General features: G+C 45.9%; 1 protein-coding gene across 6 annotated transcripts in view; it reads right to left on the bottom strand.

Annotated features, from left to right (window-relative positions):
* PDE9A (phosphodiesterase 9A) overlaps positions 1–17,031 on the bottom strand; it is a 125,213-nt gene that overhangs the window by 62,743 nt on the left and 45,439 nt on the right. For all 6 annotated transcript variants that reach the window (XM_003823868.5, XM_003823869.5, XM_063601401.1 and 3 more), the window contains one exon: positions 16,598–16,641. In XM_003823868.5, coding sequence (XP_003823916.2) covers positions 16,598–16,641 — 44 coding nt within the window. The remainder of the gene's footprint in view (positions 1–16,597; positions 16,642–17,031) is intronic.

Genomic DNA, 17,031 nt, shown 5'->3' with positions numbered 1-17,031 from the left:
ATCAACAAAGACTGGTAGAGCTAACCCCAACCATATCAACAAAGACTGGTAGAGCTAACCCCAACCATATGAACAAAGACTGGGAGAGCTAACCCCAACCATATCAACAAAGACTGGTAGAGCTAACCTCAACCATATGAACAAAGACTGGTAGAGCTAACCCCAACCATATCAACAAAGACTGGGAGAGCTAACCCCAACCATATCAACAAAGACTGGGAGAGCTAACCCCAACCATATCAACAAAGACTGGGAGAGCTAACCCCAACCATATCAACAAAGACTGGTAGAGCTAACCCCAACCATATCAACAAAGACTGGCAGAGCTAACCCCAAGCATATGAACAAAGACTGGTAGAGCTAACCCCAACCATATCAACAAAGACTGGTAGAGCTAACCCCAACCATATCAACAAAGACTGGTAGAGCTAACCCCAACCATATCAACAAAGACTGGTAGAGCTAACCCCAACCATATGAACAAAGACTGGTAGAGCTAACCCCAAGCATATGAACAAAGACTGGTAGAGCTAACCCCAAGCATATGAACAAAGACTGGTAGAGCTAACCCCAACCATATCAACAAAGACTGGTAGAGCTAACCCCAACCATATCAACAAAGACTGGCAGAGCTAACCTCAACCATATCAACAAAGACTGGTAGAGCTAACCCCAAGCATATGAACAAAGACTGGTAGAGCTAACCCCAAGCATATGAACAAAGACTGGTAGAGCTAACCCCAACCATATCAACAAAGACTGGTAGAGCTAACCCCAAGCATATGAACAAACACTGGTAGAGCTAACCCCAACCATATGAACAAAGACTGGGAGAGCTAACCCCAACCATATCAACAAAGACTGGTAGAGCTAACCCCAACCATATCAACAAAGACTGGTAGAGCTAACCCCAACCATATCAACAAAGACTGGTAGAGCTAACCCCAACCATATCAACAAAGACTGGTAGAGCTAACCCCAACCATATCAACAAAGACTGGTAGAGCTAACCCCAACCATATCAACAAAGACTGGTAGAGCTAACCCAAACCATATCAACAAAGACTGGTAGAGCTAACCCCAACCATATCAACAAAGACTGGTAGAGCTAACCTCAACCATATCAATAAAGACTGGTAGAGCTAACCTCAACCATATGAACAAAGACTGGGAGAGCTAACCCCAACCATATCAACAAAGACTTGGGCGCTCTGCTCACCATCTGGGTGCGACACACCACATAACAAACCTGCATGTGATACGTTTAGATCTGTATGTAAAATAAAAGTTGGGGCTGGGCGTGGTGGCTCACACCTGTAATCCCAGCACTTTGGGAGGTCAAGGCAGGTGGATCATGAGGTCAGGAGAGCGAGACCATCCTGGCTAACGCAGTGAAACCCCATCTCTACTAAAAATACAAAAGTTAGCCGGGCACGGTGGCGGGCGCCTGTAGTCCCAGCTACTTGGGAGGCTGAGGCAGGAGAATGGCGTGAACCCGGGAGGCGGAGCTTGCAGTGAGCCAAGATTGCACCACTGCACTCCAGCCTGGGCGACAAAGCGAGACTCCATCTCAAAAAAAAAAAAAAAAAATTGGAATAAAAAAAAAATGTTTTAACAAATTGACAAAAATTAGATACATTTCCCATGGTCATGCACTCCAGCCTGGGCAACAAAGCGAGACTCCACCTCAAAAAAAAAAAAATGGAATTAAAAAAAAAGTTTTAACAAATTGACAAAAATTAGATACATTTCCCATGGTCAAGATGATGTTTTGAAATATATACATTGTAGAATGGCTAAATCAAGTGAATTAACATACACATTATGCCACACAGTTTTTTTTTGTGGTGAGAATGCAAAATGTACTCTCAGTGATTTTCAAGAATAAAATACATTGTTATTAACTATTAAAAAGACACACACAAAAAACCCAAATACATTAAGTGTAAAGGGACATAGGACAAAATAATACCAAAATTACATAAAATCTTTCAGAAAATACAGAAGAAAGTAAACTTCCCAATGTGTTTTATGAGGCCACTATAGGGCCAATATCAAAACATGACAAAGACACTGCAAGAAAAAAAATTACAAATCAATATCCCATTTAAGCATAGACAGCCACATTCTTAACGAATTGTTAGGAAATCAAATCTAGCAATACATAAAAAGCGGCCAGGTGCTGTGGCTCACGCCTGTAATCCCAGCACTTTGGGAGGCTGAGGCGGGTGGATCACCTGAGGTCAGGAGTTCGAGACCACCCTGACCAACATGGTGAAACCCTGTCTCTACTAAAAATACAAAAATTATCTGGTGTGGTGGTGCACACCTGTAATCCCAGCTACCCGGGAGGCTGAGGCAGGAGAATCACTTGAAGCCTGGAGGCGGAGGTTGCAGTGAGCCGAGATGGTGCCACTGCACTCCAGCCTGGGCGACAGAGCGACACTGTCTCAAAACAAAAACAAAAACAAGTCAATACATAAAAAGCAAACACATCAGGGAGAGGGCCTACATATACTTTGTTACATTTATTCCCAAGTATTTTCCTGGAAATATTTCCTGGAAATACAAGTGAGTTTACCCCAGGAAATTTCCTAGGAACATTTCCTGGAAATACAAGTGCATTTACCCTAGGAAAGCAAAGTGGTTTTAACATTTGAAAATCAATCAGTATTATTCATTATCTTAACAGAATAAAGGAGAAAAACCATATATATGCTCATCCCATAGATGCAGAAAGGTATTGGAACAAAATCCAATACCTCTTTATGGGACAAAACCATTAGAAAACAAGGAACAAGAGGACACTTCCTCAACCCACCTCAGTAGCTGTAGAGAGAACATTTGATAAAAGTTAACAAAGAATTTTGTCAAAGAACATGAGACAAAAAACTCTCAGGAAACTAACAACAGTAGACGGGGACTTCCAACCTCATGAAAGGCATCCACAAAAAAATCTGTGGCTAACATCGTACGTAACGGTGAGAGACCGAAGGCATCTCCTCTAAGATTGGGAACAAGGCGAGGTTGTCTGCTCTCACTTTTGTTTAACCGTATTGCAGTTTCAACTAGTACAACAAGAGAAGTAAAAGAAATAAAAGCCAAAAATCGGAATGCAATAATTAAAACTGTCATTATTCTTAGATGGCATGATTGTCTCTGTGGACAATTATAGGAACCTATAAAACAACAACTAGAACTAACCAATGAATTAAGCAAATTCACAGGATCCAACGCCAACATCCAAAAATCTATTACATTTTTATAAACTAGCAGCAAACAATTGGAAAATTAATAAAATCCTATTCACAATAAAACCAGAAAACAGAAAACACTTTGGAGTAAAGTTAACTGAAGACATGAAGGACCTTTATCCTGAAAGCCATAACCTTTTGAGAAGTTAAATGAGACCTAAATAAGTGGAGGGATGTATCATGTTCATGGGTTGGAAGACTCAGTATGGTTAAGACACTACCCTCCCCAAATTATATAGTAAATAAAATAGTAATCAAAGTCATAGATGGCTTTTTTTTTTTGAAATTGACAAGTTGATTCTAAAATTTGTAGGGAAAAGAAAAGAACCTATACAGTCAAAACAAATGCAGAGGAAGGACACATGGAGAACTTAGAGTACCTGATTCCAGGGCACAGTAACGTAGCCAGTGTGGTGTTGGTGTGAGGATAGACAAATAGATCAATGAAGCAGAACAGAGTTCAGCGAGAGGCCCAAACACAGAGATACCATTAACTTTCAACAAAGGAGCCATGGATTCAGCGGGAAAAGGAGTCTTTTTAACAAGTGGTGCAGTAACAGCTGGGTGTCAGCGTGGGGAAGAAAATGAATGGCAGTCTCTACTTCACAACACACACAACATTAACTTGAAATGAATGACAGATTAAAACATAACATCTCAACAGATTGGGTTGTTAAAAATTTTCTTTAAATTAAGAAAAAACATAACAGCTATAACTCTAAATCTTCTAAAATGTATCTCCATGACCTTGGGATAAAAAAATTATTAGGGCCAGGCATGGTGGCTCACTCCTGTAATCCTAGCAATTTGGGGGGCCTGGTGCGGTGGCTCAGCACTTTGGGAGGCCGATGTGGGCAGATCACCTGAGGTCGGGAGTTCAAGACCAGCCTGGCCAACATGGTGAAACCCCATCTCTACTAGAAATACAAAAAAATTAGCCAGGCGTGGTGGCAAACGCCTGTAATCCTAGTTACTCGGGAGCTTGAGGCAGGAGAATCACTTGAACCCGGGAGGCAGAGGTTGCAGTGAGCTTATCGCACAGCTGCACTCCAGCCTGGGCAACAAGAAACCTTGTCTCAAAAAAAAAAAAAAAAAAAAACTTATTAGAGAAGACACAAGAAGTACTGACCACAACAGAAAAACTTGTTACATTGGATGGAATTCATCAAATTAAAAACCTCTGCTCATCAAAAGACCTCATTAAGAAAACGAAAAAGGCAAATCACAAATTGGGAAAAATGTTTGCCACATATATCTGACAAATGAATTATATCCTAGCTTATGTAGAGTTTCCTACAAACCAGTGACAAAAATAATACAAGCCAGCTTAAAAAATGAGCAAAATCCTTTTTACATATTTTTTTTGAGATGCAGCTTTTGCTCTGTCACCCAGGCTGGAGTGCAAGGCGCGATCTCAGCTTACTGCAACATCCACCTCCTGGGTTCAAGCGATTCTCCTGCCTCAGCCTCTCGAGTACCTGAGATTACTGGCACCTGCCACCACACCCAGCTAATTTTTGTATTTTTAGTAGAGAGGAGGTTTCACCGTGTTGGTCAGGCTGGTCTCGAACTCTTGACCTCAGGTAATCCACCCACCTTGGCCTTCCAAAGAGCTAGGATTACAGGCGTGAGCCACCGGACCTGGCCTGAGCAAAATATTATTGAACAGACACTTCACAAAATATGACATTCAAATAGTCAATAAGACACAGCAACATGTTCAACATCATTAAGTTACTTGGAAATGCAAATTAAAACTATAAGAAGATAGGATTGCTCTTACACCTACTCGAATGTCTAAAATGTAAGCAGAGAATGCTTAGTGTTGCAGGGATGTGGAACAGCTGGATCACTCAGATGCTGCTGGTGGGAATGTGGAATGGTACAACCTCTTGGTAGAACAGCTTGGCAGTTTCTTTTTTTTTTGAGATGGAGTCTCGCTCTGTCGCCCAGACTGGAGTGCAGTGGCGCAACCTCTGCTCACTGCAACCTCCTCCTCCCAGGTTCAAGAGATTCTCCTGCCTCAGCCTCCTGAGTAGCTGGGACTACAGGCACACACCACCACACCCTGCTAATTTTTTGTACTTTTTGTAGAGATGGGGTTTTGCCATGTTGGCCAGGCTGGTCTCGAACTCCTGACCTCAAGTGATCCGCCCGCCTCGGCCTCCCAAAGTGCTGGGATTACAGGCGTGAGCCACTGTGCCCGGCCCAGCTTGGCAGTTTCTTACACTTAACAATTAAGTCTTAAGTTAAACAAACACAGCATATGAGCCAGCCATTTAACTCCTAGGTGGACCCAAGATCATGGACAAGGATGCCCACAATAAGACTTGTACAATAATTCTAGTAGCTGAACCCTAAACTGGAAATGACCCAAATGTCCCTCCACAGAAGAATGAATGAGCGAGGCGTGCAGTGCTCAGCAGTGCAAAAGGAAATAACTGCACGAATGGATCTTACAAACATCATGATGCGGATTGCTTTAGCCCAGGAGTTCGACACCAGCGTGGGCAACATGTCTCTACTCGGAGGCTGAGGTGGGAGGATCACCTGAGCCCAGGAGGTCGAGGCTGCAGTGAGCCATGATTGTGCCTCACACCCCAGCCTGGGCAACAGGCGTGAGACCCTGTCTCAAAAAACAAACACACACACAAACAAACAAACAAAAATGATGTTGAGTGAAAGAGTCCAGACACAAAGAGCTCGTGCTGTATGATTTCAACTCCATGAAACTCAAAAATAGGCAGAGAACTCCACAGTGAGGACTGCCTTGAAGGGGGTACAGGGACATTTTTCTAGGGTGATGGAAATGTCCTCTGTCTTGATTGTGGTGGCGGTTACATGCACGTGCACTTTTAAAAAATTTAATTTAATTTTAAGTTCTGGGATACATGTGCAGGACATGCAGGGATGTTACACAGGTAAACGTGTGTCATGGTGGTTTGCTGCACCTGTCAACCCATCACCTAGGTATTAAGCCCAGCATGCATTAGCTATTTATCCTGATGCTCTCCCTCCCCCAACCCTCCCGACAGGCGCCAGTGTGTGTTATTCCCCTCCCTGTGTCCATATGTTCTCATTGTCCAGCTCCCACTTATAAGTGAGAACATGTGGTGTTTGGTTTTCTGTTCCTGCATTAATTTGCTGAGGATAATGGCTTCCAGCTCTGTCTATGTCACTGCAAAGGACATGATCTTGTTCCTTTTTATGGCTGCATAGTATTCCATGGTGTATATGTACCACATTTTCTTTATCCAATCTATCATTGATGGGCATTTGGATTGATACTATCTCTTTGCTATTGTGAATAGTGCTACAATGAACATACATGTAGATATATCTTTATAATAGAATGATTTATATTCCTTTGGGTATATATATAAACGTCATTGCTGGGTCAAATGGTATTTCTGGTTTGGGTGGTGATTCCTGAAAGATCTAACACATGCACTTCTATCAAAACTCATCAAACTGTGGCTGGGCACAGTGGCTCATGCCTGTAATCCCAGCACTTTGGGAGGCTGAGGCAGGTGGATCACCTGAGGTCAGGAGTTCGAGATCAGCCTGGCCAACATGGTGAAACCTTGTCTCTACTAAAAATACAAAAAATTAGCTGGGCATGGTGGCATGCGCCTGTAATCTCAGCTACATGGGAGGCTGAGGCAGGATAATTGCTTGAACCCAGGAGGCAGAAGTTGCAGTGAGCCGAGATCGCGCCACTGCACTCCAGCCTCGGCAACAAGAGCGAAACTCCTTCTCAAAAACAAAAACAACAAAAAACAAAACAAAACTCATCAAACTGCACCCACAGGATCTGTGCATTTCAGTGCAGTCAGGCAGGACACAGCAGTGGGTGGGTATGGGTTGGCCTGGTTCTCACAAATGCCTAGGAGCAGGGAGGGCAGTCCTAACGTTTGCAGTCTTGAGGTCCGTGCAGCAATGTTCGGCTGTCATCATCTCCATTTTACTCAAATCTGCCGTCAGGACACTTCCATTCCGAAGGCTTCCGTATTACTGTTTGCCATCAATATCTCTGACAGTGGCACGCTAAGGGCTGCTGCTGTCTTCGTTGACTAGGCTACTCTAAGGGGAATCCGTCTGAACACACCATTCCAGAAATGGTTATTTTTCATTTATACACTGCAGTCTTTTTGTTTCAAAAAAAATACAAGTAAGGATGACTGTGGCTTTGCTTATAAAGCCTTCTAGACTGAAATTGCACTGAAATAGGCAATATTATTAAGGAGCATTATTATTCTCATGAGCAACATATTTATGCGCAGACTTCCAGCATTAACTTGGCTTCCAGGGCAGACACAGCCAGTCCTCCGCCTTTTGTTTTAGACCTTAGGAAGCATTCCTGTTCTATTAAAATTCAGCAATTCCAGAGAGACATAACTTTAGCCATTCAAAAATGCCCCCTAGGTCATTTTCAATGATAACAACCATTTACTGGGCACTTACCAAGTGGCAGGCACTGTGCTCAGCATTTTGCATAAATTACTTCATTTATCCTCCCAAGAACCATGCAAGGTATGCATTAGAATTCCTATTTTGTCAGGGAAATGGAAGTTCAGTGGGGTTAAGTAGCTCTCCTAAGGCTATTTCATCCAAATGACAAATGAGTATGCCAGGGGGCTTGACCTGTCTTGGAGTCTAAGGTTCTTAGTTGGAGATCCTCAAAAGCCCACCGGAGACAAGGAGCTGGGGTAGTGGTGCATTTGGAGGCCAGCCCAGGAAGCCCTGGGAGGGAGTGGGGGATTGAGGCATGGAAGGGAAGAGAGCTCCCAGAGGGTGAGTTGATGCACAGGTGACTCCTCGCTCTGAGCTCCCTTTGAGCAACTGCATTGATGATGTCAGAGAATGGTCCCACTGTGGAGCAAAGAAGCTGGGCACCTGTCCTTCAGCTCCCTCTCACTGGGGAGGACTGACCTCGGGGCAGCTGCGTGTGCCGCGCACAGAGGAAGTCCTCAGGCAGGGGGACTCAGGGGTTGGAGGAGGCACCCATTAGTGGGTAAGGGGCCTCCCATCCAGGCTGTAGGGACCTCCTGGCCAGGCCAGCCTGGCACACCCGCAGCATCCGGTATCCTCTGCTGTGAACTTTCAGCACTTCTCTCAGGCCCTCCCCTTCAAGACGGCTAGACTTTAAAAAAAATTTTTAATATTTCATTTAATCCAATGTACCTCAAAATACCTCATTTCACCATGTATCTTTCATACAAAAATTTTCACACAAACGTTTGCAGCAGCATCATTCACAATAGCCTTTGTGGAAACAGCCCAAATGTCCATCAGCTGATGAACGGATCAACCAAACGTGACGTAGCCACGTGACACAGCCACACAATGCAGCCACACGACGCAGCCACGCAACGGAACGTCATCCAGCCATAAAGGAACAAAGAGCTGTCATGTGCCACAACACGGGGAGCCTGCAACACAGTGTGCAAAGTGGAAGAAGCCAGGCTGGAAAGGCCACGGATTCTGTTATGTGAAAGGTCAGAATGCACAGGACAGAGAACAGGGCCTGCCAGGGGCTGGGGGGTGAAGGGGATGGAGAGGGACTGCTAACAGGTACAGGGATTCTTTTTGGGTTGATGGAAATGTTCTGGAATTAAATAGTGGTGATGGTTGCACAACAAAATGAAGACACTAAAAAAGACTGAGGTTGTATATATATATATTTTTTTTTGAGATAGAGTCTCACTGTGTCACCCAGGCTAGAGTGCAGTGGTGTGATCTCGGCTTGCTGCAACCTCTACCCCCAGGTTCAAGCGATTCTCCTGCCTCAACCTTCCAAGTAGCTAGGATTACAGATGTGCACCACCACACCCAGCTAATTTTTGTATTTTTAGTAGAGACAGGGTTTCACCATGTTGGCCAGTGTGGTCTCAAACTCCTGACGTCAGGTGATCTGCCCGCCTCAGCCTCCCAGAGTGCTGGGATTACAGGCGTGAGCCACCATGCCTGGCTGAGGTTGTACACTTTAAAATGGTGGGCTTTATGTTATATCAATGACATCTCAACCAGGAAACATGAAATCAATATAAAAATGACTGAGATTTTTATATTCTTTTTCATACTAAGCCTTCAGAATTTGCTGTGTGTTTTACAGTTACCGTGCGTCTGCATCTGGACTGCGGCTGGACTGTAAATGCATTTGGTCACCACCTGGGGGAGCTCTCATGTGGGGGCAGCTCCGGGGTTCCATGGCTGCCCCCAAAACCTCTCCACATGCATGTTGTGGGGCACAGCCAGCCAGCCTGCCCGCCCTGCCGGCCGCCGGCCTCCTCTGGCTTGCAGAAGCTCAAGCACGCACTCTGCGGATGCGCCTCCTTATGGCCCCCTTTTATTGTCCTTCTATGGAAACAGCAACGCCAATAAAGCTGCTGGGAAGTGGAAGCCTCCGAGTCACCCTCGGTCTCTGGCCAGGGGAGTAGAATGTGGTGTGGGTCTCTGCGGGGGCCAGATGCAGAGGCTGAACAGGGTGTGTGTGACTAGAGACATGTCCTGGGTCCTAGGGCAGGCAGGAATGTGGGGGAGAACAAGCAGAACCAGACCCCTACAGCACTGTCCTAGTTGAAGAGGCTGTCATCACTTGGGTTAAGTGTGACAGCACGGTTCAACTGCTGCTGCGCCTAAGAAAATCGTGATAGCCCCTGGCTCTCCTACAGGACTTGGGCCGTGGGGGGCCGTCCTGGCGTGTGACTGCAGCACGCTTTCCCTAACGCTCTGGTCAAAAAGACACAATCCCCTTGATACGGTCATGAGATCACACGGACCCATGGACCCACGCGATCTGCCACGCTGAGGGAGGCCCTGTCCTTTTCCTGCGTGCTGTGATCACGACACCCAATCCTCATCACGGGCATCTCCCCTGCCAGCTCCTGGCAGCCGAGGGCACTTGGGGGACACCCGTCAACTGCCATCGGCTGAGATCTGTGTTTTATAATCTGGAAAACACCACTCTTTGAGTTTGAGCGGCTTACATCAAATAAAAGTGATTGAGGCTCAAGGATTTTCCAAAAAATCAGCACTATCGTTATAAAAAGATGCTGAGAAGCCTGTGTCATGGTTTTTGTAGTTGCTATTACCTTTATTTTAGTCACAAAAGGGAGAAATGCTCTATCCATTTGATTCCCTCCCATGATCAGGCGAAGAGAGCATTTTTCTACAGAAGATGCTTGGTGAACACAGACCTTCGCATGGACGGGGCCATTCCTTCTGCTCTATGCTGGAGAACGAGGCTGTGCCATGCTTTTTCCTGGCAGGAGCTGTTCACCGCTCCAGAGAAGTCTCTGCAGCTCACACTGGGGTTGTGGACCCAGGCCAGGGCTGGCCTATTCTTCCTTTTCTATGAAAAGTCACGTTTTTGATAATACTCTTCTCTTTACTATTTCCTGAATATTTAAGTAGCAAAACAGCAAAACCCTGGGGTGTTTCTGCATTGCACAGTTCCACCGGGCCCGTTAGAGGCATTTACTGAAACCTGCTGAGAATCAGTGAGGAACCCAGGGCCTTGGGAAAGGCTGGGTGTGGGGCTGCGTGGCGTTGGCCTCCCTGCACCCTGCCCCCCACCCCCCACCCCCTGAGCCTTGTGCTAGTCTAGAAACAGCTCCCATTTCCTTTTCTGAGGGTCTTTTATTGCCACTGGAAATGTGGTCTGTTGATTCACAAGGGCACCTGGGGCTGCTTACAGGCCAGAACTCAGGGCGGCGTCGCTAGAGCTAACTCCTGACCTTGGGCCATGGCTCAGTGGCTCTGGGACCCAAGGCCGATGGATGGGAGAGGGAAGGTTGTTGCCATAGAGAGAGTGAAGAATTCCTAAGGACAAACCCCAAATGGAAAAAATGTTCTCTAAACACATTTCTCAGGAAAGCCGTGTGTGTGTGTGTGTGTGTGTGTGTGTGTGTGTGTGTGTGTGTGTTTGGCGGGGTGGGGGGTCTACCTGACACCGACTTTGTCTCCTAAAGAAAAGCCTGGAACACTGGCCTATTTGGAGAGCGGGGTCCCCACGCACCCAGAGGCGGGGAAAGGTGGTGTTAGCCCAGCCAGGATGTGACTATGGAGATGTGGGAGGGGTTGACGCTGCTAGGAAAATGCAGCTCCCCTGGAGAGCCAGCGACTCCTCACTGCAGAATAAGCGCAGCGCTCCTCGGCTGGCCCGGAGGGACACCCAGCCTGGCCTTCCGTGTGGCCGCTCATCCTCTCTGAAGAGGGAAGTCTTGCCCAGCCCAGCAGAAGTGTGTGCAGCTCTCAACAAACACCTGAAGCACCTGTCTCGTGCCAGCCTTGTGCTGCCGTGAGGGCTGGCGGGAGCCTGGGCCCTGACCACCTTCTCGAGGAGATCACGGCCTGGGCCGAATGCTCCTGAACCAGCCCCAGCCCTCTGTAGAGACGGTGCAGAGCCTGGAGGTGCAGCACTGTTTTCTGCTTTTTCTCATCCTGGCACCTTTAGCAGAAATGCCCCTTATTGTTCTTTTACTCAAAACTTTACGATGCGAAGTTTAATGTGAGCCTTTGTGTTTCTCAGGATGGATTATTTTTCAAGCCCCTTTGTGGCTCCTAGGATCCAAGTTCCAGGAGGGCTGCAGAGGGCACTGATCTCTCAGCCACTGGGTGCCCGCACAGCCCAAGACCAGCAGCCTTTGCCGGAGTCCTCCAGGGAGGAGCAGCTCCGGCCTTAGGACAGCTGGTTCCAACTTCCTTCCATTCACCTCTTTCCCTCAATGAGCCCAACTCCATCTCCCACTGGTCCTGGATGGGCCCCCAAGCGACACAGAAATCCCTCTTTCCTCTGCTCCCAGCGATGCTCTTCTAACTCTGAGCACAGCCATCTCGCCTGTCTTCGCTGGCCTGCGAGAGCCCTGCAGCACCCCACCCATACCCGGCCAGCCTTTGCCTCTTCCTGCCTCCAGGGCTTCATGGCTTCCCCTCTGCTCCCGATGGTGTCCTGTCACCAGCGTCCTTCTCCCACGGATGGGTTCAGTCTCTGTTCGGCTCAGGCCTGGCCTCTCCTGCTGGTGCTCACTCACTCCCTGCTGGCCTCACCAAGTCCCAGACTTCAACACCATCCACTGGGAGCCGACAGCCGAGAGGCCACCTGCCCTGACTCTGCCTGCTCCTCATGCACCTGATGTCTGATGAGCAGGCCAAGCCCACCCGCAGCAACCCCCTCCCTGGGCCGTGGCGCTCAGTGCTCAGGTCAAAGAAGCCCCGGATGGGTCTCTATATCCCGCTTCCACTTAGGAAAAAGCTTGTCTCTTCCTTTAGAACCTGCTGGAACCTGCGCTCCTCATCACCTCCATGGCCCCCACCCCGGCCTGGGCCTCCGTCTCCTCCCAAAAAAATAGCTTCCTCTTGGATTTCTCTGCCTCCACCTTTGCTGCCACTTCCCTTTCGTGATCTCGACCCAGCGCCCTGAGCAAGATTTAAAACACAAATGTGATGATGTCACTCCTCTCCTGAAAGCCTTCTAATAGCTGCCCACGCCACTCAGCATAAAAGCCAGCATCCTTGCAACGACCTTCAAGGCCCTGGCGCTTTCATTCTCATCTCCAAACATTTGCACTCTAAACAGCCAGAGTGGAATTTGGTGATCAGCCAGGAGTTTGGGGGAGACCCCAAAGGGATCAAGTCTTAGTAGGACTGAGCTATCCCTGGGGTAAGGGCCCTCTAGAGCCATTCTCACAAAGCTTAAAGGTGGGGCTCAAAGGCATCAAACTGATGTGCAAGTAACTTAACTGCTTGCCAAGGCAAAGCCCAACACTCTTAACTGGGAGAAACAAAACCAGATGATGAACCAGCGTGCATTCCTGTGATCAGCATTCCATCAAGATCTACTAGATTCACGAGAATCAGAAAAATATGACCCATACCCAGGAGATAAATCAATCAACAGAGACAGACTCGGATATGGCAGAGAGGAGGAAACCAGCAGACAATGGCATGAAACAGAATTATAATGAGGTATAAGCATTTACAGGAAATATAAACATAATGAGGCATAAATGGGAGATGTAAAAATGGGAGATACGAAAAAGGAGGGAAACATAATTCCTAGGGATGAAGAATGCAATATCTGAAATGAAAATTTCACTGAACGAGATTAACAGCAGACTAGATACTGCAGGAGGGAAGACCAGTGCAATGGAAGACGTCACGGAAAAGTCTAAGAAAAATAAAGCAAACAGAAAAAAAGGTCTGGAAAGAAAGAAACAGTGTGAGTGAGTCAGGGGATGCTCTCAGGCTGTCTATCATTCAGGTAGTTAGGGTCGCAGGGGAAAGGAGAGAGACAGAGGAGAGCAGAAAAAATTCCAAATTTCATGAAAAATATGATCCCAAAGTTCCAAGAAGATCAATGAACACCAAGCAGGTTAAACCAAAAGAAAACCACACCAAGGCCATCATAATCAAATTCCTGCAAACCAGTGATAAAGAAAACATCTTAAGTTGCCAGAGGGAAAAAGACATATTGCACACAGAGGAACAAAGATAAGACATCACAGACTTCTCATTAGAAGCTGTACTAGCTAAAACACAATGAGAAGACATATTCACAGTGCTGGAAAACTGTGAAACTAAAATTCTTTATGGCAAGAAAATACCCTTTCAAAATGCAGATGAAATAAAAACACTGTCAGTCGGGCATGGTGGCTCACGTCTGTAATCTCAGGGAGGGAGGATTACTTGAGTTTAGGAGTTTGAGACCAGCCTGGGCAATACTGTAAGACCTTGTCCCTATAAAAACTTAAAAAATTCGCCGGGCATGGTGGTGTGTGCCTATAGTCCCAGCTACTTGGGAGGCTGAGGAGGGACGATTGCTTCAGCCTAGGAGGTCAAGGCTGTCGCGAGCTATGACCGCATCACTGCACTCCAGCCTGGGCAACAGACAGAGACTTTATCTCTCTCTCTCTTTGAAAAAAAAAAAAGCAAAACAGCAAAGAAAAGCTTTTTCAGACAAAAGCAGAAGGAATTTGTTGTCAGAAGACCAGCACTATAAGAAAATCATCTATAGAATCATAGGAAATCTGCAAAAAGGTACTAGACCTAATAAATGAGTTTAGCAAGGTCCCATACAGAAGCCAATTCCTATAAACTAAAAACTACTGGAAATTGAAATGAAAAAAAATCCATTTACAGTACCATTAAATACATGAAATAGTGATGTATTTATCAGTATTTATTAAGTACTTCATATTAACAATGGTAACACATTATTGAGAAACATTAAAGGAAACCCAAATGAATGGGGAGATAGACCATATTTATGAACCAGAAGACTCAATATTCTTAAGATATTAATTCTTCCCACATTGGTCTGTATATTTAATGCAACTTCAGTCAAAATCCTAGCAGACTGTTTTTTTGGAAGCAATTCATAGACTGATTCTAAAATTTATTTGAAAATAAAAGCAATAACATTTTTGAAAAAGAAAAAAGAAACCAGAGATAACTTAGAGTACCTGATTTCAAGACCTACTATTTATCTACGGTAGTCAAGATGGTGTGCTGTTGTTTTAAGACATGTAAATTCACACGACAGGATCTGGAGTCCAGAAAAAGACTCACACATACATGGCCCATCGATTTTCCACAAAGGTGTCATGGTAATTCAGTGGGAGAAAAGATCATCTTTTCAACAAATGGTGCTGGAGAAATGAATATCTGTGTAGAGAAAACGAACCTCGGTTTTTCTCTCCTCTGTTTGGGTGGGCTGGACTTAGTGACTTGCTTTCAAAGAAGAGCAGGGAAGGAGATCAACAGTAACTCTGCAGTGGAGAAGCCCGTGGTCCTACCTGGCTGTCATGCGCCCCACGTATTCCTTCCAAAACCCACCACACCCAGGCTGGTCGTGAGAGAAACGTCAGACAAACCCAGACTGGGGAACACTCTACAGACTCTTATATCCACTCTTAGGGAAGACGGTTAAGTATATGTTTAACTGTATAAAAAAGTTGGCAAGGTTATAGGTATCTTAGGCATTTAGCCAAGCGAAATGAAATATATGAAAATATACGTTTCCACCAATACTTGTACTTTAATGCTCACAGCAGCCTTATTCTTAAAAGCCCCCAGACTGGTAACAACCCAAATGTCCATCCACAGTGAATGGAAGACGCCCTGTGGTACAACCTACACCATGGGATACCACTTAGCAATACAAAGCATGAACTGTCTCTACACACAGCACATGGATGGGTCTCAAAAACATTATGTTGAGTCAAAAAGAGCACATGTACCATGTAATTTCTTATATATGAAACTCTCAAAAAGAAATCTCATGGATGATGTCAGAAAGCAGGTCAGTTGTGGACTGAGACACACTGGAGGGGGCAAGAGAGAGCTTTTCTAGGTGGTGCAAATCTCTTGATGTTGGTGATGGTTACAAGGGTGTACACATTTTTCAAAACTCATCAAAATAGGCACTTAAATGGCATTTTATGATGTATAAATCACACATAAATAAAAGTGATAAAAATCAAATGGAAAAGGGATTCTAGGCTGGGTGCTGTGGCTCACGCCTGTAATCCTAGAACTTTGGGAGGCTAAGACAGGTGGATCACCTGAGGTCAGGCGTTCGAGACCAGCCTGGCTAACATGGCAAAACCCCGTCTCTACCAAAAATACAAAAAAATTACCCAGGCTTGGTGGTGCACGCCTGTAATCCCAGCTACCTGGGAGGGTGAGGCAGGAGAATCACTTGAACTTGGGAGGCAGAGGTTGCAGTGAGCCGAGATCGTGCCACTGCACTCCAGCCCTGGGCGACAGGGCCAGACTCCGTCTTAAAAAAAAAAAAAAAAAAAGAAAAAGGATTGTAACACAGCAGCCCAAGTAACTGTATGAGGCACCCCAAGGCATCCCAGGGGCCACAAATGCCTGCCTTGGCAACTCACAGTGGAGTGGGGAGGACAGGTGCTGGGCCAGGAAGACCAGAGTGGATGCCGCCCTGCAACTGCAAAGTCCTTGGGATGGCCTCTGGCCAAGGGGCAGGGACAGACAGTGCAGCCAATGGAACGGCCATAGACCAGGAACAGGCAGTGGCCAAAAGGAGTAAGAAAAAATCCACACAAGGGAGGCTAACCCCAGGCAGATGCTATTCTCCCTGGGGTTAGAAAGGCAGAGCCCTTACAGTAGTACAAGGTTTCAGATTCTGCAGTGGTATCGGCTTCAAATGCAGATTCAAATGCTTAACTAACATATAGTTAAATGCTTCAAAGGTAACTCATATATATTTCAAATGCTTAGATTCAAATGCTTAACTAGTATATATTTTATCACAGGGGCAAGCTCAAGATTTCTTTTTCCTTCTTTTAGTTTAAAAAACGACAGCAGGGCCTTACCAGAGAGTTGCTTGATGGCCACAGGTCTCACTTTGTAGGGAGTGCTGCAAAAGAGAAGACAGTGCCGCCGTGAGACTCTGCAAGGCGCTCGCCGTATGTCTGGCAGGAGAGATAAGCACTCGGCATGATTAGAATTCAGCGGATTAGGTGGTTTTTAAATTTTTTTATTTTTTAAATTAGCTTCTTTGACTGTTCTCAGCTTCCTTACTCAGATGAATTTCAAGTATATCATTTAAATGATCAACTTCCTCTATAATGTTCGTGTTTGGTCAATTAAATAAATGTTGTCATGGGTACTATTGCCGATCACAGGTGCTGTATCAAGTTGGAAACGTCAGACTCTGGCAGCTGCCTGGACCCACTTCAGCACCTGGCGGATGCAGGTGGCCTCCCTCTCTTTTGCTCTGTTGAGCTGATGGCGACTGTATCCCCCA

The sequence above is a fragment of the Pan paniscus genome, chromosome 22, assembly GCF_029289425.2.
Source record: "Pan paniscus chromosome 22, NHGRI_mPanPan1-v2.0_pri, whole genome shotgun sequence".
Classification (NCBI taxonomy): Eukaryota; Metazoa; Chordata; class Mammalia; order Primates; family Hominidae; genus Pan; species Pan paniscus.
The sequence above is the reverse complement of the archived record's forward strand: the minus strand, read 5'-3'. Positions and strand labels throughout refer to the sequence as shown.